The sequence below is a fragment of the Carassius carassius genome, chromosome 16 (genome assembly GCF_963082965.1).
Source record: "Carassius carassius chromosome 16, fCarCar2.1, whole genome shotgun sequence".
In the NCBI taxonomy this organism is placed as follows: Eukaryota; Metazoa; Chordata; class Actinopteri; order Cypriniformes; family Cyprinidae; genus Carassius; species Carassius carassius.
This window is the reverse complement of record NC_081770.1, coordinates 11,612,036-11,631,051: the sequence shown is the minus strand read 5'-3', so window position 1 is coordinate 11,631,051 and position 19,016 is coordinate 11,612,036. Positions and strand designations below refer to the sequence as shown.

The 19,016-nt window shown below is 37.0% G+C and overlaps 1 protein-coding gene across 1 annotated transcript; it reads left to right on the top strand.

Annotated features, from left to right (window-relative positions):
• Window positions 1–1,993: 1,993 nt before the first annotated feature.
• Window positions 1,994–17,518, top strand: LOC132160256 (uncharacterized). The gene is made up of 11 exons (XM_059569994.1): window positions 1,994–2,238; window positions 3,783–4,118; window positions 4,734–4,853; window positions 5,734–5,766; window positions 8,876–8,926; window positions 9,546–9,857; window positions 12,973–13,281; window positions 14,048–14,347; window positions 15,688–15,984; window positions 16,465–16,776; window positions 17,032–17,518. Exons 1-11 carry the CDS (start codon window positions 2,193–2,195, stop codon window positions 17,112–17,114), a joined length of 2,199 nt encoding a protein of 732 aa, XP_059425977.1. The 5' UTR covers window positions 1,994–2,192; the 3' UTR covers window positions 17,115–17,518.
• Window positions 17,519–19,016: the final 1,498 nt, after the last annotated feature.

The following is a 19,016-nucleotide window of genomic DNA, read 5'->3' as shown; positions in this document are numbered from 1 at the left end:
TGCTGTAATGGTGAGTCAAGTCTGTTCAAGTTAAGTCTGTTCATTAGTGACCAAATAAATAGATTTGGCTATGTGGAAATGGATTATTTTCTTCTTCACCATTATTTCTAAGCCTTAACTGGTGCAAAACTGTAATCATAGATTACATCAGGTCATCTGTAATGTCTCTGCATGTTTTGCACTCTTTGGCCACCAAGTGGTATTGTGAGCAAATTAAACCTCGAGAAATGAAGCCTTTTGTGAACCACTTGGATGAAAAGCTTCAGTGCTTCATGAGGCTTCATCTCCCCATCACCAGTGTTCCTGCCAAGTCAAGTCTGTTCTTGCCGAGTCTCTGTTTAGATTATGTTCGTATTTTAGATTACTTTTGGAATAAAGCTGTTCTCTGGTTCTTAATCTCGCCTTCAGTGGACTACTTGTTGCATAAATAAAGAGAAACCACTAGTAGGTGGCTGAAAAAAAGCAAGTGACCCTTGATTCATGAAGTGATTTTCTTGAATCGTTGAATCATTGGCTCATTCGATTTGTTCAAAAATACATTAATTCAGTAATGAAACACCACAGTGTGCTCCACACATGGGAGGAAGTATTGACTTTGCCTCATAAGTATGTGATCACCAATAAAGTAAAAGCAATACTATTTTAAGTTGATTCATAAATGTTACCCTATTAAAATATGTTACCCCCGCTTTTCTTAGAAAATATGAAATTGAAGTGAAAAGACATTGACCCATACTCAGAATTCATGCTCTGCATTTAACCCATCCAAAGTGCACACACACACAGCAGTGAACACACACCCGCAGCAGTGGGTAGTCAGGGTCACCTCAGTCGTGGTATTGTCGGGCCGACACTCAAACCAACAACCCTAGGGTTAGGGGTCAAACTCTCTAACCACTAGGCCACAACTTCCCTTTTTTTATTTAAAGATGAGTCAGACATTGAAGTGAATTGCAGTTTTTGTCATTCTTCTGAAGAAGACTTCATGTATATTGGCAATATTCTCAGACCAAAAAAAAAAAAAAAGATACGATTTTTTTAATGCTTATTCAATCTTATTTTGTTGGTGACTTTTCTTTTTGTTTTAAAGATTCTTTCTTTGGATTTTTTGTCTACTCAAAAGAGAATACAGAGAAATTGTACATAATACATTTGTGTTTCTATCTTTTCATTGTTTAAAGTTGACTTAGACAGGCAACTATTCAAGGCTCAGTCAATCTGAATGCTATGGAAACAGTGGCGGAGCTAGAGTTTCATACAGGGGGTGGCCAATGCAAATTCAGGAGGTCCATGACAGAAAATCAGTGTATAACTCAAACCTGGTATAAAAATGGGATTTATATAAATTAATACTTTTTTATTTAGCAAAGATGTTTTAAAATGATCAAAAGGGATGATAAAGACATGTATAATGTTACAAAAGATTTCTATTTCAGATAAATGCTGATTTTCTAAACTTTCTATTCATCAAAGGATCCTGAAACAATTCTACTCTGCTTTCAACATGATAATAATAATAACCTTTTTTGAGCAGCAATTCTGAATATTAGCATGATTTCTGAAGGATCATGTGATGATGCTAAAAAAATGAAATTGCAGGAATAAATTACATTTTAAAATATATTCAAATAGAAAGCAGTCATTTTAAATAGTACAAATATTTCACAATATTACTGCTTTTGCCGTATTCTGGATCAAATAAAGGCAGGCTTGGTGAGCAGAATAAAATTCTTAAAAAAAAAAAAAAAACTGTCAAAGTACACGTTATTTTTTCTAAACAAAAACCTGATCTTCCTTCGTGTCTTTGTAAGGCATTTATTTATTATAATAGAATTAAAATATTTAATCTGCAGATTGGCTTAATATACAACATTAATCTAAGGCTGATGCACGGGTTAAATTTCATTCGTGACCCACAGCAGATGGCGGTAATGTGTTCATTTGAGAATGTGAGGTGCCAAGAAAAAGAAGAAGAAAAGTCTTCTTTTGAGGAGCCAGATTTGTGAACAGAAACTTAATGCCTTTTTTTAGCATATGAAACACGAATAAATTCATTAGTTAATAACAGTCGGTCTAAAATCTCTTAGTTTAGTGACTTTGTGAACAGTTATCGCCGCCCATCGGGTGAGTGCGTATAATATTCAGCGAAATTATATTCAATCATCGAAATTTCGTTGGAATCAGAAAAAAATATGAAGAGCTTTTTCATTACCGAGCTGTTTTTATTACTGATGTGCGGTAAGTGTACGATTTCTGGTTATTCGTAACATGTTTAGTTTCACTTTCACGACAGAAATTTAAGGTTTATTTATTATATATAATAATTATAAATATATATTTCTTATATTACCAGTGATTATTCATAACATAAACAGCAAGACTAGCCTAATTCTTCAACGAATCTTAGTCTGTATAAAATCTTTCTTTTTAAAACAACATGCCACTTGTGGCCTTCTATACCAAGTTTGGGTGGGTCACAGTACGCCGCTCTCTATACGCAGAGTAGGCTACGCAGTTTGCCATACAGTTGCTCAAAACAAACAAACAAAAAAAACTGTCGTTCTATCTCAGTATATACATATATATATATATATATATATATATATAATATATATATATATATATATATATATATATATATATATATATATATATATTTATTTATTTATTTATTTTTAAGCATTTTATGGTGTAAGCAGTAGGCAGTATAAGCACGTGACTCTCTCTCCCACTTCATTTGTGCGTCTGGCTGAATACACATGAACAACTAGGGCTAGGCTATATCAGGGAACATCAGTGCGAAGAAAAGATGAAGACTGTGCATTACTTGCAGGCAGCTACATTCATAATCCTGTGAAACTTTTTTGACTGTTGACAGTAACGTGTTTTATTATGGCAATAATTTAGCCACCAACAATGCATCTGACTTAATATTGTAGTTTCCATGAATTAAAATGTATTATATAAAACAACTAGGCAATTGGTTATTATTAATAATAGTCATATGATTACATTGAATAACACTTTTAAAATACATAATGTAATAAAAAAAATACATTATTACAAATGCCTGCAAAGGCGATCAAAACGATCAAATCCTTGTTTAATATTGACCAAACATTTATTTCAAAGGTCCACTTAATATTTAATTTTTGGCCATCTTTTTGAGCTAGAAATGCTACAGTCTCTTTAATTTATTCAACAAAAAACATGTGGACTTCGCAGCCCTTACCATAATTAACCATGGTTTTATCGCAGTAAAACCGCTTCATTTTATTTTGTGTGATTTCTGAATGCCTGAGTCTATAACATCAATCAGACAACTGTATTAAATAAATCAGAGCCATTGTTAACTCTCTAGAGCTAAAATTGTAATTTATAAATAATACAATTGAATTACAATTTATTTATTTATTTTTATATTGTATTAATGTTTTATTTTGACCCCTTATATTAAGTGTTTGTTTTTTTGAAGGAGGGGCACTACAATACTCTGCCAAGGGCACCTACTGTATTTGGCAAACAGAGGGCCATTTTACTAAATAAATACTAAAATTTGCACTTCACAAATCCAGTAGATTTGTATAAAGGTGTCTGCTAAATAAATATATGTAATCCATAGATTCTAGATAAATGAATGAGATTTTCTCCTATTAATTTGGTGGACTGCAAAAATCTTTATTTTTAGCTTGTGTTTATAAGACAAGAGTAAATGATGTGTTAAATTTGTACAATGTTCTGTGAGTTTAATCCCTGAGAAACTGTTTCTGTTTGTTCTTCAGTTGTGTTTGGTGCTGAAACAGAAGAAGTGAAGACAGTGTTACTGTCAGTGATGGAGGGAGAGACTGTCACTCTGAACACTGATCTCACTCACATACCGGAAATTATTAAGTTTGTGTGGAGGTTTGGAGTTGAAGGTCCAACCATTGCTGACAGTTCTACCGGTGATTCCTGGTTAAGTAACACTGATGAGAGATTCAGAGACAGACTGCAGGTGGATCATCAAACTGGATCTCTGACCATCAAGAACATGAGAACTGAACACTCTGGATTTTATCAACTACAGATCGACCTCAACGATGGGACCTCATTTAAGAGTTTCACTGTTACTGTTTTAGGTGAGGATACTTGTTTTAGTAAGTTGTTTTCAAATGTTTATTACTTAATAAATGAAATTGAACTGAACTGATTTTTAAGGTGCAGTAAACAAAACATTACTACACTGTGTTCAGCAATCTATCATAGTTTTAGTTTCACAATATCACAGTCATGCTGTTGTTCTGATTATCATCACAGCTGTGATTGGTCCAGAGGTGACCACATGACTGATAACAGCAGCACGATGGCAAGCGTGATGTTGATTTTATACAACCGTTCTAGAAAGATTCAGATCTGATTGTTCATCAGCTGTCTGTAATTCAGATGACGTGATGATGTCCGAATCATGAGGAATCAGATTTTCCTTTTCAAATAAACTTCATGACTTTATACTTTAACATTCAGAGCTCAAAACTTCTTTCCCAGAAGAATTCTAAGCTTAAAATATGTGATAAATACAGACTCGGATTTCTGATAATAATGGTACAATATTTTAATTGTTTAATCTTCACTACTGTTTCAATGTTAAAATGAAAGTAGGGATCATTAATAGAGATGTAGTTATCAGATCTTCTCTCATGTTATACAGTACTGATGTTTAAAGTGTTTGTTCCTGTCTCTCTTTATCATTACAGAATCAGGACTGTCTTCAGGTGCTACTGCAGGAATATGTGTTACTCTTTTACTGATAGCTGCAGCTGCTGCTGTTGCTTTTTACTATCGCCACAGAATCTTTGATCTAAAGCGTTTAATGGGTAAGTGTTACAACTCATACAGCAAGTGTAACATGAGCTTTATCATGACACAGTAGAGTTTGAATGTTTAATATGATTTTCCATAGTCAATAGTTATTTTTGTCACCACCAGATCTTCTAATGCAGTGGTTCCCAACCTTTTTCAACTCGCGGCCCACACAACCAAACATATATGTTTGCGCTGCCAACTGCAAAAAAAAAAACAACAAAAAGATAAATTGGTGGTTTATTCTTAATAACCGCAAGCTTGAATAGTGGAAGCATAGTTACAGTTAAAAAATGTGTTGTTATTTAATTATATATATGAAATATATTATTTATTTTAATAGTAATTGCGGGCCCCCCACTAGGGGGGCGCCCGCGGCCCACAGGTTGAAAACCACTGTTCTAATGATTGTTTTACTGCAATATTTAATAACATCTGTGACCACACAGGTTGCAAAAGACCTTAAATCATAATCCTGCTCTCTTTTGGCCGTTTTAAATTGTAGCTGGTCTGCCTGTGCTCTTCATCTCACCTCACAGATGTAGATGTAAAACAAGAAAAAGAAATGTCAAGTGTCAATGAATCTGTCGCCTCTTATCTGCTCATTAGTTTTAGTTGTTTATGCTTGCTTAAAAGGATGGGTCAATCAAAAAAAAGTCAAATGCCATCCTACTGAGCTCTCTCTCTTTCTCTTTAATGCTATAATAGCTCATAGAAACTTTTCTGTTAAAGGACTGTAATAGTATTGTAATTGACTGATGAGCAAAGAGGAAAATTTTCACCAAAAAAACACTTAACTGCACATACAGTCGTCAAATGGTGTTTGAAAAAAATGGTGTGGATCATCTCTAATGATCTCCTGTTTTCTCCATTTCTATGTGCTGATATGTCAAGACCCAGAGATCTCTGAACCAATGTTAAACGAGAGTAAGTATAACAGCTGAAATGGCAAACTGAGATTTTCGGTCAGTAGAGTTATATGTATGTGTGTTCATATTCAGTGTTTCTATGTTGTTGTTTTTTCTTACCACATGCTCTGTTTGTAATTTAATGCAATAATTCATATAATGTGTGATTGTCCAATACTGAGTTGCATGACATAATACTAATGCAATATACTAATTTCTGTATATTTGTTAGAAATGCAGAACTGACCACAACTACATTATAGTTCACAGAACTAAGAGCAAGGCTGAGACATGTAGCATGAAGCTTGCTGTAGCTGTTTTGAGGTTTGTGTTGGCTGTCTGTCTCACATCTGTATGTGTCACTGTTTATGGCTTCATTCAGCTTCTTCTTTTAGACACTATTACAGAAACTCTGAACATGGAGATGCACTGGTGTTTTTTTTTTTCTCTTTGCTTTAATGCTTTTGTTTCCTATTACTGTAAGTGAGTTCATCTATCACTTCATATCTGATCATTAGTATTACTTTATTTATAGAAAATATGTATAAATAATATATAAAAGATATATTACACATAGAACAAAAATATATAATTTAGAAACATTTACAAAAATGATTATTTATAAATAAAAAAAAATTAGGTAACACTTGAATAAAGGGACCAATTCTCACTATTAACTAGCTGATTGTTAACAAGCCTATTATTAACATATTGCCTGTTTATTAGTACTTATAAAGCATTAATTCTTTGTGACCCCATATACTACATCCCTAATCCTACACAATACCTTAACTTAAAGGGGACATCAGAAGACATTTTCCAAAGTTGGTATGATTCTTTATGGTCTTCATGAAAAGTCTATAGCATATTTTGGTTAAAAATGTTCAGTGGTAGTGTAACTCTTCCATGGGGTGAGCAGCAGTTCTCTGAGAATGGAAACTTTACCCGCATTCGTCGTGGAACTTGCTTACTAGCACCTTATTAGAAAGGGCGGTTTGTAATGATTCATAGAAAAAAAGCTTATGTTCACTTCTTCTGTAGGTGAAGCTGGATCACGGAAAGATTCACGCAAAGATAGATGCAGTTATGTAGATCAGGGGGCACATTCAAAAACAGAAGTAATCCTCTGCATCTTCAGCAGTTCAGATGTGGGGAGTAAATGATGACTGCTGTGTTCATTATTACATCCAACAACAAAACACACAAAAAAAGAAAGTGATTATGATTTTTGGTGGATTTTATAAAAACACTGGGCAAATTGTATCATTATAGAGTGGTTGTGTACACACACTTTAAGACACATTTATGTTCAAACAACTTGGAAAAGTGCATTTTGCATCTGATCTTCCCTTTAACAACTACCTTACTAATAGGAGTTTGAGGCTAAAGTCGTAGTTTATGGTTTGTTAATAGTGAGAATCGGATCTTAAAATGTAGTGACCCAAATAATATTTAGATTTATTATTTATTCTCCTTTAACTAATTTGAAAAGCTGTATGTATGTAAATATTTTGATTAATTTTCTTTTTTTTCTGTCTCAGAGATGAAAGTCAAAGTCAAGTTTGGAATGACATGAGGGCAATTAATGTCAGAATTTACATCGTTGGGTTAACTTAATGTTTTTCCGTGATTGATGAATTGGGACCTCGCTAGAGAGATTAATTGCCTTTTGAGTGTTAACAAAACAAGCCAATGAATGTTGGTGTGTGAGATTTGCTTCGCACACCCTGCCCCGCAGTGCGGGTATATAAGAAGAGCGCGAGTAGTCGCACATTCAGTTTTTCACTGAGGAGTACCTGTGACGGTGTGCCTCGGCCATACAGCAGTGGTACAGCAACTGTGGCGACGGAAAGTAACATCTCCATTCCCTCCTTAACGGAACGAGGGGTAACATATGTAACCGAGACGTTTCCCTCTCAGGTAGTCACGTTCAAGATTACGTCAGAGACTGACGAATTGGGATCCGTATGGAAAATGCCACTATTGCTGACCCTCTCCAGTGCCCTGCGAAAGCCGGCAAGTCCCCCCATACCAGTTGGGGTGGAAGATAGGACTGGGCTTAGGTCAAAGGAACCCACCACTGCTGTTCATACTGTGGGAATTGGATAACACTGGGAAAACGTACCCAATAGAGTAATCACTACACATGGCACCTAGCCCAGCACAAGGACTGACCTTGGGCATACACACGAGTGCTGGACCTGGCGACTTGCGCTCCGCCACGCCTGACTGCCGAGGCTGCAGGAGGAACTTCAACAGTGTTCACCAAAAGGGAAACTGAACTGAGAAGCACTTAAGCACACATATTCAGTCCGTAGAGGGGAATTGCGCAGCAAGAGTCGGAGTCCAGGATAACATGCAATCTGAGGCAAGTACACAAGAGGACACAGGCTCTACACGGAGATTATAGAATCTTGCAAACCTGTTAGGTGTCACCCAGACGGCAGCACTACAGATGTCTTATATCGAGGCACCCCGTGCCAAAGCCCAAGAGCCTACACCAGCTCTTGTAGAGTGTGCTCTCACTCCAAGGGGGCAAGGTAAGCCTCCTTGTCCCCCTAAGGAACCTGATGACCAGGTTGTGTTTCCAAACGGACTTGCCATCTACTGCATCGTGATGTGCAGTAAACGGCAAGAAAAGGAGAGCACAACCGCAATCGGGCATCTACAGGGGTTTTCCCCGTTCGGGAAGAACACCAATCAACGAACAGGTTCCACTTCAGCACGTAGGCATGCCTTATAGAGGGCGCTCTAGCTGAATTGATGGTGTTTGCTACTGCTGGAGGTAAACCACCTAGAACCTCAGCATCCTGTTCAGAGACCGTATGTGGATATTCCACAGGTCTAGGTGTGGGTGCCAGGGTGTGCCCCCTCTCTGAGAAAGGAGATCCTTCCTCAGAGGAATACGCCAAGGAGGGGCTGTCGTGAGGAACATCAGTTCAGCATCAGGGGTGCACAATGCAAATCTTGCACGCCAACATCCATCGGCTAGTTTTGTTAACACTCAAAGGTGATTCATCTCTCTAGCGAGATCCCAATTCATCATTGACGTAACATTGAACATGACTGACTGAAAGGGAACCACACATCTTCATCTACATTCTCACAATTTCATTTCACATTTCTAGTTCCTGCTGTGACAGAGGAAGACACAGTCACTGGACAACTATGCAAAACATGTAAGTATTTCAACTCATATAGCAAGAGTTTAACTAATTTAACTTGTATTATTAAGACATAACATTAATGTAAACCGTTATCAATTGTTATACTACGGGGCAGAATGCTTGAATCTGATTGGATGTCGAACAATCTGAGGTGTGCAATTATTTTCTGGGAAATGCACAGTGAACGTAGTTTTAGGGAGCTCAACACAACTACATTGTTTGATGGAACAATACGTTTTATTTATATAATTTCAACTTATTTGCTCCTGTTGTATTCTGTGAAACCTTACTACGTTTATGGAATAACCATTTTACAAAAGCAATAAGCCTCATGAAGCTGTGGTTTACAGTGAATGTATAAAAGCTAAGGGACGTTGTTAGGGATGACACGAAGTGGAGTGTCTAAAACCAACTTAGCTGTCATAAATTCACTGTAAACCACAGCTTCACAAGGCTTATTAACCTTATATGTAGTTCCTCAGAAACAGTTGTGGTTCTAACAAAGTGATTGGCGGCCTCTTGGGGTTTGATTTATTAGATCACAGAATCTTCTCAGTGTTTCTGAGTTGTCAATTGTGCTCATCCACTTACATTCTCCTCATTTCTCTGTTTCTGTGCACTGCTGTGACAGATGAAGAGAAGTATTTGTCAGTAATGGAGGGAGAATCTGTCACTCTAAAAATTGATGCTGAAATAAAAGGGGATGATCAGGTCCTGTGGATGTTTGGTCCTCAAGAAACTCTCATAGCTGAAATCAAAAGTGAAACCAGAGAGATCAGCACCTTTGATGGTACTGATGGGAGATTCAAAGACAAACTGAAACTAGACAAGACTGCATCACTGACCATCACAAACATCACAGCTGACCACAATGGAGTCTATAAACTACAGACCAGCAGCAGCAGAGGAACCTCGTTTCAAATATTCATTGTAACTGTCAGAGGTAAGAACCATACTTTTTTTCAGTATAATGATCACATTTCTTTATTGCCAGTTATTTCAGACATTAAGCTTGATACATTACCATACATTTGTGTGAGTTTTAAACATGCTGAACAAAATTATCTAGACATTAGAAATATTTGAAAAAAAAATGATAGACATGATAATTGCTATTCTAACGCATTCTCATCCCAAGGCGTCATATACTGACCCTTTTGACATTTCGTCAACATCCTACGCACATGGCAACCTCTAGCGTCAATATGAGACACAGATTATGGGTTAGGGTTAGGGTTAGACGCTAGGAGGCGCCTTCTGGCCCATATTTATCTGCGTCTAATATTGACGCTAGAGGGTGCCATGTGCGTAGGATGTTGTCAAAAGGGTCAGTATATGACGCCTTTGGATGAGAACGGTCTGGCTATTCATATCAGATAAGGTAAAATTATGGAAACTATTTGTTAAATTAACACATTTCTTTGTTTCGATGCCTTCTGACAATTCTCAGTTATTACATGGGCCCATGGAAAGAAGTATGAACATTAAGCATTAAGCATTTTAGTCTGCTCACAAACTTCTTCAAAGTTTATTATTACATTCACACATTATAGTTGCATTGCAAGGGATGGTGTTTTAGTTTATCCAATGAGATATGGATTACACAAGTGTTAAGTATGAGCCAAAACAACAAGTTAGCTGAGGTAAGCATATAGTCAGCAATTACTGGACATATAAGGACTAATATTGGCAGTAGAACACTTCAACTTTCAGTATAGGACAAACTAAACCAAGTAACCTGGGCCCACAGAGGTCCCCTGCCATTCTTCACCGATTCAACTCTATGTATCATCTGTGCATGTGTGTATACATTGAGGTAAAGAGACATAAAATGAAAGAATAGATAGAGGAAGAACCCAGATGGGAGGAGGGATTGCACACTCCAACAATAATATGAAACATGTGGAAAGGAGGGAGTAAGAAGGGAGGAGGGATTGTGAGGCAAACTCACAGTATTATCTGACAGAGATCTTTATATAATCTAACACTATAACACAGTTTATTGGTAAACCGTAAAACCATTTAGAGATTTATATTTTTACCTGCATAATCAGTGTTTTGTGGTACTAAAGCACTTTCCATTGCGTTTAGTAGTAGCTGATTTTATTTCCTTTTATTTACGGATGTAACATAAACATGCACAGATGAATGATAAAAGTATACAGTTTCCCCACAATCTTTACTGTTATGTTGAACAAAAAGGCCGTAAAACATCATGTTTAATGTAGAATTGACCAGCATCGTTGCATAGGAAACTGTATCAACGTCCTGCCCTTGCTTTTGCATGTGTTTTGACAACATCATCAAAATTAAAATTTCAAGAAAAAAACCTTATTAAATCATTTACTTATGAAATTGTGGCGGAACTGCAGTCAGATCTTGTACAATTCATCTTTCTTTGCAAATTCTCCATGAAAATGTGCCATTCTTTTACTCCATTTCTCCTATTGATGACAGACGTAAACACATGGATGGTGTCAGAAAGTGAACGCGCATCTGTAAAATGTATCATATGTAGACAAGATTGTGATGTTCGGTTTACGAACGAATTGTTCAATTTAACCGGTTCGTCATAGTGAACCGGTTGAACCAGTTCACCAAATCAGACAGAATTGTCTGAAACAGTTTGTGTCTCCAGTAAGTTTTATTCCACAAATTCACTTAAGTCATTCACGTTTTTAATGTGCTTGACACTCCCTCTAAAACCTTGTTCACAGTACAGGATTTAGTCCCAATTTCCTCCTTCCGAGAATCGGAGCAAACATCTTGCGATCACTTCAATCTGTCCCAATGTTCGAACCTCCCGATCTGCTCATACACAAATCGGGGCAGCCCCGATTATTATCAAACATGTTTGATATTTAGGATTTAAATCGGGATTCACAGTCAATGCACAAATCTGCAAAACAGCTGATGCAGGGCTTCGTAGGATAGTGGAGATAGAGAAAACTGTACTTGACAAACACAGCTGTCTGTAATGTGTCGAAAACGCATCACAACTTGTAAGTAGATATAGGAGTGCTGGAGTGAAATGAGTGAAAACCAGGTGAGTGCAGAAAGCTAGAATGTAAAAAAAAAAACGGTTTCATCATTTTTCGAATAACCAGTACAATGAACTGAAAATTTGAATGTGTATTTTCATCCCGGCCCAGGATGGTAGACTTCCTATCATTATGTCATCGCAAATGACATCATTACTTTAGGACGTAAAATAACCAATGAACTGGGTTCATTGAAACAAATTGTCTGAAAGAACCAGTTCATAGAAAAGGACCGTAATTCCCATCACTAGCGAAACTCACATTCAGTGTAATCAAGTGTCAGCCATTAAGCGAGTGAACGTCAGTGGGCGGAGCCTATGGTGAGACGATGACTATTCGTTCAAACTTTGCTCTGGAGGCGGTGTTTTTGCAAATGAAGCTCAAACCGGTGCGCAACATTTTGCTATGGTTTCCAGGTTGAATGACATGCAATGGTGTGCAACAGGTTTTAAGATACGTTTTCTCTTGTTTGGTGGGTGTGTCAAAAATGTCAGCCAAATCAGGAGCAACAAATATAAACAACACTGTAAGAAAGAGACAACTCACATGTAATCTACATCTAAATGAATTTACAAGAGCAAGTATATTGTTTGCACGTTTATTTAGATTAAAGGCAAAAACACGTATTTATACCAACTTCATCAGGCTCTGAACATTCTTCAAAAAGAACACAAATAATGGCCTTCTCATCTGCCATAGTTGCAACTCTTGCATCATCAGAACTGGGTTTTTTATGCACCACTGTTTCTGTTTGAAAAACATTTTGCCCCGATCTTGTCGGGCTGAACGCAGCCCCTCAGATACAAAACAAGACATTTTGATTGGCACTTGATTAAATAAATGCTTTGTTAATAATGAGGAGGATGGTTTAAGGTATGGAATTTGCAGGATGTTTCAAAGCAAATTTGATTTCTCATTTCATGACCTCTTTAAAATGATCACTGATAAAACAGCTTCCACACTTGATCTAAGGGCAACCTTTTTTCCTCCTTTTATGCGCTGCTGTCCCAAATGAAGTCGTGGTAATTTCAGTGGTGGAGGGACAATCAGTCACTTTATACCCTGATGATACTGAAGCACAGAAAGAAGATCTGATTGTGTGGATGTTTGGAGATGAAAACAATCTCATTGCTCAAATGACTGGAAAGACCAGAGTAACATATGAAGGTACTGATAGGATATTCAGAAACAGACTGAAGCTGGACAAGAGGACTGGATCACTGACCATCAGGAACATGCGAACAGAACAATCTGGACTTTACAAACTACAGATGAGCAGCAGCAGCAAAGGAACCACAAACAAGAGATTCAACATCGTAATAAATCGTGAGTAGCTGTGTTTTAGTTTATTTTTAAAAGCATCTTTGTGAGATGATTTTGTTCTTTGTTTTTACTAAAACATTCTTACAGACCAAATGGCTTTCAAAATGTTATGCCCCCACACATATAGATAAATTATTTGTTAAAATTGTATATTATTATTATAATTTTGCATGTTATTTTTACAGTTTATTACCAACTTAAAAATATCAGTACACACAAAGTAGGGCCTTTCGCACCGCTTTAGTTCCAGAACTAAATATGCAGTACTAAAGTACTGGGATGATTTTGTGTGAACTATTTCCCAGTATCATTTAAAGGGTTGCATTCACACAGACAGTGTGTACTAGGAAGTGATGCAAGCTGATCGACAGCGACGCCATTTGTGCGTAGCGTTCAACAACAAAAACAAAGAAGGACAATGTTAACAACAGGAGGATGGAGGAAGCTGTGATCAGAGCAGTTTTTGTTGTGTCTCACAACAATGGACATGGAATGTTGATGTATATGTAAAGGAGAGGACTAAGATTCCCCAATTACAACTGGCAGTGCTACATCCTGCACTTCAGCATCCGTCCATCTATCGCTGTTCATCATACTTGTGAAATAAGTTGACACAATGATTACAAATGCTCAAAAGTGGGTAGTTCCATAATTAGTTCTGGTTCTATTAAAAGGTTTCTGAGGTGCGAAAGGCCCTATGCTCAATGAAGCTTTACTAACTCACATGTAAAAATCTTTCTATGCTTCTATGTGCTGCTGTGGCGTAAAGTGAATAATGTGTCAGTGAAGGAGGGAGAGTCTTTGATTCTGAAGACTAATGCTGAAATACGGAAAAAAGATAAGATTCTGTGGGTGTTTGGAGATGAAAACACTCTCATAGCTGAAATCAATGAAGGGAATGGAAATATCTCTACTTCTGATGGGAGATTTGGAGGCAGTCTGGGGCTGGACATTAGTACTGGATCCCTGACCATTAGAAACATCACAACTGAACACACTGGAGTTTATAAACAGAAGGTAATCAGCAAAAAAGGGACCACAATCAAGAGAATTAATGTTTCTGTGAGAGGTGAGTATCTTCAAGTCTTTCAGTTTTTTCTGCAGATGATTCAGCTCAAACTGTACAGGCTCCATGCAAAAAAACAAACAAAAAAAAAACAGACTTTATGATGTACATTTTGCAACATATCATCCTAAACAGTGCTGCATTGCAGGTCTAAATGTGCTTGTTGTATGTGTGTACATGTAATGGTATTTTTACCAATTGAGAACTCACAAAGAGCTTATAAAAATGTGTAAAGGGGTCAAAACAGCAGATGGAATGCCACTGTTACACACACACAGACTTGGAGATGGTGATTCGGAAAGGCCTGTAAAATGAATAACGCATTCTATGGAGCTTGTTAAGGGACTTAGTTAGGATTGCTGTGGAAGTCAGTCACATTACAGCACATCAGATTTCACTTATTGCGTGAAGATAGTAAGGAGAGATGCCTGTCTTACAGTAAAAATCGAGCACACATTCAAAAGCGATTTCAGTCCCTGTAGAATAATAGTGGCTCCCTGATGCGAGACAGTGCAAAGGCATTGAAACTTATTTTTCCTCCTATTGCACTTTTTTTTTTTGACTTTGAAACTCCTGTTATTTTATTTATTTTATCTCTTATTTTAATATAGGCTACTTTATGAACATAACATTTCAAACATGAAATTGTTTGTTTTTGGTTCGCTTAGATGTTTTTGGTGCAGACTGGTTTAACTGAAATATGAACGGAGCATGGACCAGAGTTCATTTTGAAATTTACCAAGATCCCTTGAAAGTGTGGGTCTTGGTTGCGCATGTTTAGTGCACACCAGGGTTTGTATCACACTTATTCGAATAAAGTGCACTAGTAGAGCAGTCACACCAGAGTTGATTACTGTTGTTAATACACCTGCTAATTAAAGTTTCAAAATATCCCAATGAAATCCCACCAGCTAGGGCAGGGGAGTCAAACTCATTTTCATTAAGTTCAAAATTATGCCTGCCATCAAAGTGAAAATGGTGACATTTGCCAAGTATGGTAACCCATACTTGGAGTTGGTGCTCTGCATTTAACCCATCCATGTGCACACACACAGCAGTGAGAAGAGAACACGCTATGAACAAGCACAAGGAGCAGTGGGCAGCTATAGATCCAGCGCTCATAAAACTCATAAAACTTGGCTGAAAGATGCCATTCCAGAAAGTGCACTTCATCTGCCGGGCTTTCAGATGTTCAGAGCGGACCGCAACGCAGAATCAATCTCGATATATTATCCAGCCCTTGTCCATTTCCAGTTGATTTTACACATTTATATATTGGAAACTCTATTTCTGAAGAAACTCTGTTTCTCTTTGTCTTTGTGCTCTTGTCACAACTGTCACAGTGATGATGATTTTAGGGGTGAAGGGCAAGAATGTGACTCTAAACCCTGATATCGAAACACAGAGAGATGATCTGCTCCTGTGGATGTTTGGAGATGAAAACAATCTCATTGCACAGCTGAATGGAGAAACCAAAGAGACCATATACGCTGATGCCGATGACAGATTCAGAGAAAGACTACAGCTGGACAAGAACACTGGATCTCTCACCATCAAGAACATCCCAACCGGACCTTATAAACTACAGATCGTCAGCAGCAGAAGATCCTCGTACAGGAAGTTCAGAGTTTTCATTTGTTGTGAGTCCTTCAGTTTCACTTTAAAATGTTTTTTTTCCAGCAGCAGATTCAATTGATAACTTTTATGACTATGGCTGCATAAACGAATTTGTAATAAATCCCCATCGAAATTGATCATTAATTAATTTGGCCTGCATGCAGTGGATGGAGATCATTCCCTCTTAAACGTAGCTTTGATATTCTACATGTAAATGAAAGCAGTAATAGTAATCAGAATCATTTATTATCAAAATAAGTTGGTTGCAGTAAGGATTAAACTGCTATAAACATTTCATTATTTGTGTGATTTATTTCTGAATTTGCATTGTTTAGAACATGGGTTTTCAAATTGGGGCCCAGGGATCAATTAAGCATATTTTTCTGGAAACTACCTTATAGTGCTTTTAAACTATATAAAATTACATGATAGCTCAGCTGAATTTGACAATGTAATATCAAATTTATTTTAGTAAAGAGTAACATTCTTTGTTTGTTCTTCAGGTGAGTCCGGTCCCAAGATAGTGTCAGCGATGGTGGGAGAATGTTTAATTCTAATCACTGACTTTACCATAGAAATAGGTGAGCGGGTACATTGGATCTTTCAAGATAAAACCCTAGCAGCTGGAATGAATGGAGACATCAGTAAGACTTCATACGGTGATGTGAGATTCAAAGGCAGACTGGAGCTGCATCATCAAACCGGATCTCTGACCATCAAGAACACCAGAACCAGTGACACTGGAATTTATCAACTAAGATTCGTCAGTAGATGCGGAGAGAACATTTGCTGGGAATTCAATGTCACGTTCTATGGTGAGCAAATCAACTCTTCTAATATGATGCGATTTGCCTGCAGTCTGAACATTCATCTATATCATCCAAGTACTTTCCACTTGCTTTGGTATGTTTTGGAGACCGAGTTCACAAATATGACACTGTCACCATTTGCGAGAAAAGAACAAGTACTCAATTACTGCTTAGTAATTGGTAACTTTATGCTAAATTCAACAGAATTGATCTCAAGATCTTCCTTCTTTTTTAACGTCTCTCATGTTCTTTGTATTTCAGATTCTACAAAGATGAAATCAGCAGCTGAAATGGTAAATGAAGTGGCTTCTGAATTAGCGAATATGCAGCAGACACAAGTTTAGGCTGATGAAGTAAGACACAAACACCAGTGTCAATCATTGTGAAATCAACAGTTGATCCTCTGAAACTGACCTCTAGAATACATCCACTGAAACTGCTAAATTAACCTGTGCACCTCTTAAACGTAAATATGGATGGAGTCCTGTGGCATCAAGGGTGGGCAGCGGGAGGGGGTTTCTGGTTATGTTGCAATATTGTAAAAATATGTTTTAATCCAGGAAGGCAAGCTAATGGATATTACACAAGCAACGTGTAAACTTTGTGCACTAATTATTTCAGGGTCAGACACAAATCTACTTCATGTGCTGATAATGCTATATACAGTAGCTAAATGTTTTATATACTCCCATAATATTTCTATTATTGCCTGAACATGTAGGCTAGTGCAAAAAAATTTTTATGAATAATGTAGAAATGTATTTTTTTTTTCTTTTTTAAATGTTGGATGAAATCTGATTTTTTTTTCTCTCTCTTTCTTTTTTTCATGATTGCAGTATTAGTTTTAATTATAGGCATGGGCGTCAGTTTGGTTTGAAATGTGGTGGGGACAGAGACGCATTCAGAAGTGCATTTTCAGAAGTGGTGGGTACAATGATGCATTTTTTTTTTCTCTTTCGCGCAGGTCATGTTTTGAAAGACGTCCTGTATCTTATTAATGTAAATAAATAAAAATGTATACAAAAATGTGATGATGTCCGACTCGTTTTATGAAGAAGAAAGCCGTACAAAGCATTAGACATATGATATATGACCCACTAATCTGCTTCATATCATCATATAAGTACCATGTTGACAATATGACATGGCCATGACGTGGTTTAATGTACCTAAACAATGATTACCAAATTTCTCTTTCATGTTGCTTTGTTATAACCACTGAAAACGGGGAAAAAAATCTAACCCAAAATCGGGCCTCGCTCTACATTATCCCGCTTATTACATGGCTACCCACCAAATAAATCAATAATTTGACACAAAATATTGATTTAAAAAAGAGTTTATTGATTTAAACACGATTGTATTGCTTCCGCTAAAGAAAATAGTTCCGTCTCTACGATTAGAATCCTGCCGCGTCCATACCAACGCTCTGTTTTTCATGGCAACGGTGTTATTATCAAGAAATAACAGACTTCATTCTACAGTGGAATTCAACCAAGCCATGTAATAATTTGATTTAATTCCCAGTACAATTTACCATATCTACACACAACACAACTTAAGCACTACAAATTTTATCAAGATTGAAAAAGCAAAAATAGTGTAGCACAGATGAACACTATTGACTATCACACCATTATCTGACTGCTCTCAATTCACAACAACATGCATCCATCCAATCTACATCAGGCATTTTGACTAAAACTTGATCCATTCCTCATCATCATCATCATCATCATCACAACTATTTCAGAATTCAGCAATAGATTCAAGCAATAATTAAACAAGATACTGACTACTCAACAATCATCTCCCCCAACACTTGCTGTATGAACGCAAGCCGTAACTAGCTAATTAAGTTGGTGGCTAAGGAAGTCTAACGTAACATTAATTGCAAGAGAAGAATTAAAACAGCCGATCCCTTGTGTGCAAATGCACAAGACCTAGCCATAATACCAGCAAATCTTAATAAACATAAGTTATCGCGTCTTACCTTTGTGTCAATGGTCTGCAGACCCTTGCTGTGTGTACAACAACATCCATTTGTTCTACAAGTTATCACTTTGATATGGTATAGTCCATGGCACTAGGATGCAACCTTGTGATATTGTATGAAGGCTAAATGACTTGCTCGTCTATGATACATTCGCCAGAAATTCTGGCCAATCCCAGCAAAGACTAGGTAGCCTCGTTCCCGCTCGTTCACTGTCCATTCCAAACTGTCAACTCATTTGAAAAACATTCTT

Excerpts from the sequence above, each read along its gene's own strand:
- LOC132160256 (XM_059569994.1), top strand. The coding sequence starts at position 2,193 with ATGAAGAGCTTTTTCATTACCGAGCTGTTTTTATTACTGATGTGCG. Across the intron at positions 2,239-3,782 it reads GTTTTTATTACTGATGTGCG|TTGTGTTTGGTGCTGAAACA; the intron begins GTAAGTGTACGA and ends TTTGTTCTTCAG. Across the intron at positions 14,348-15,687 it reads AATTAATGTTTCTGTGAGAG|TGATGATGATTTTAGGGGTG; the intron begins GTGAGTATCTTC and ends CAACTGTCACAG.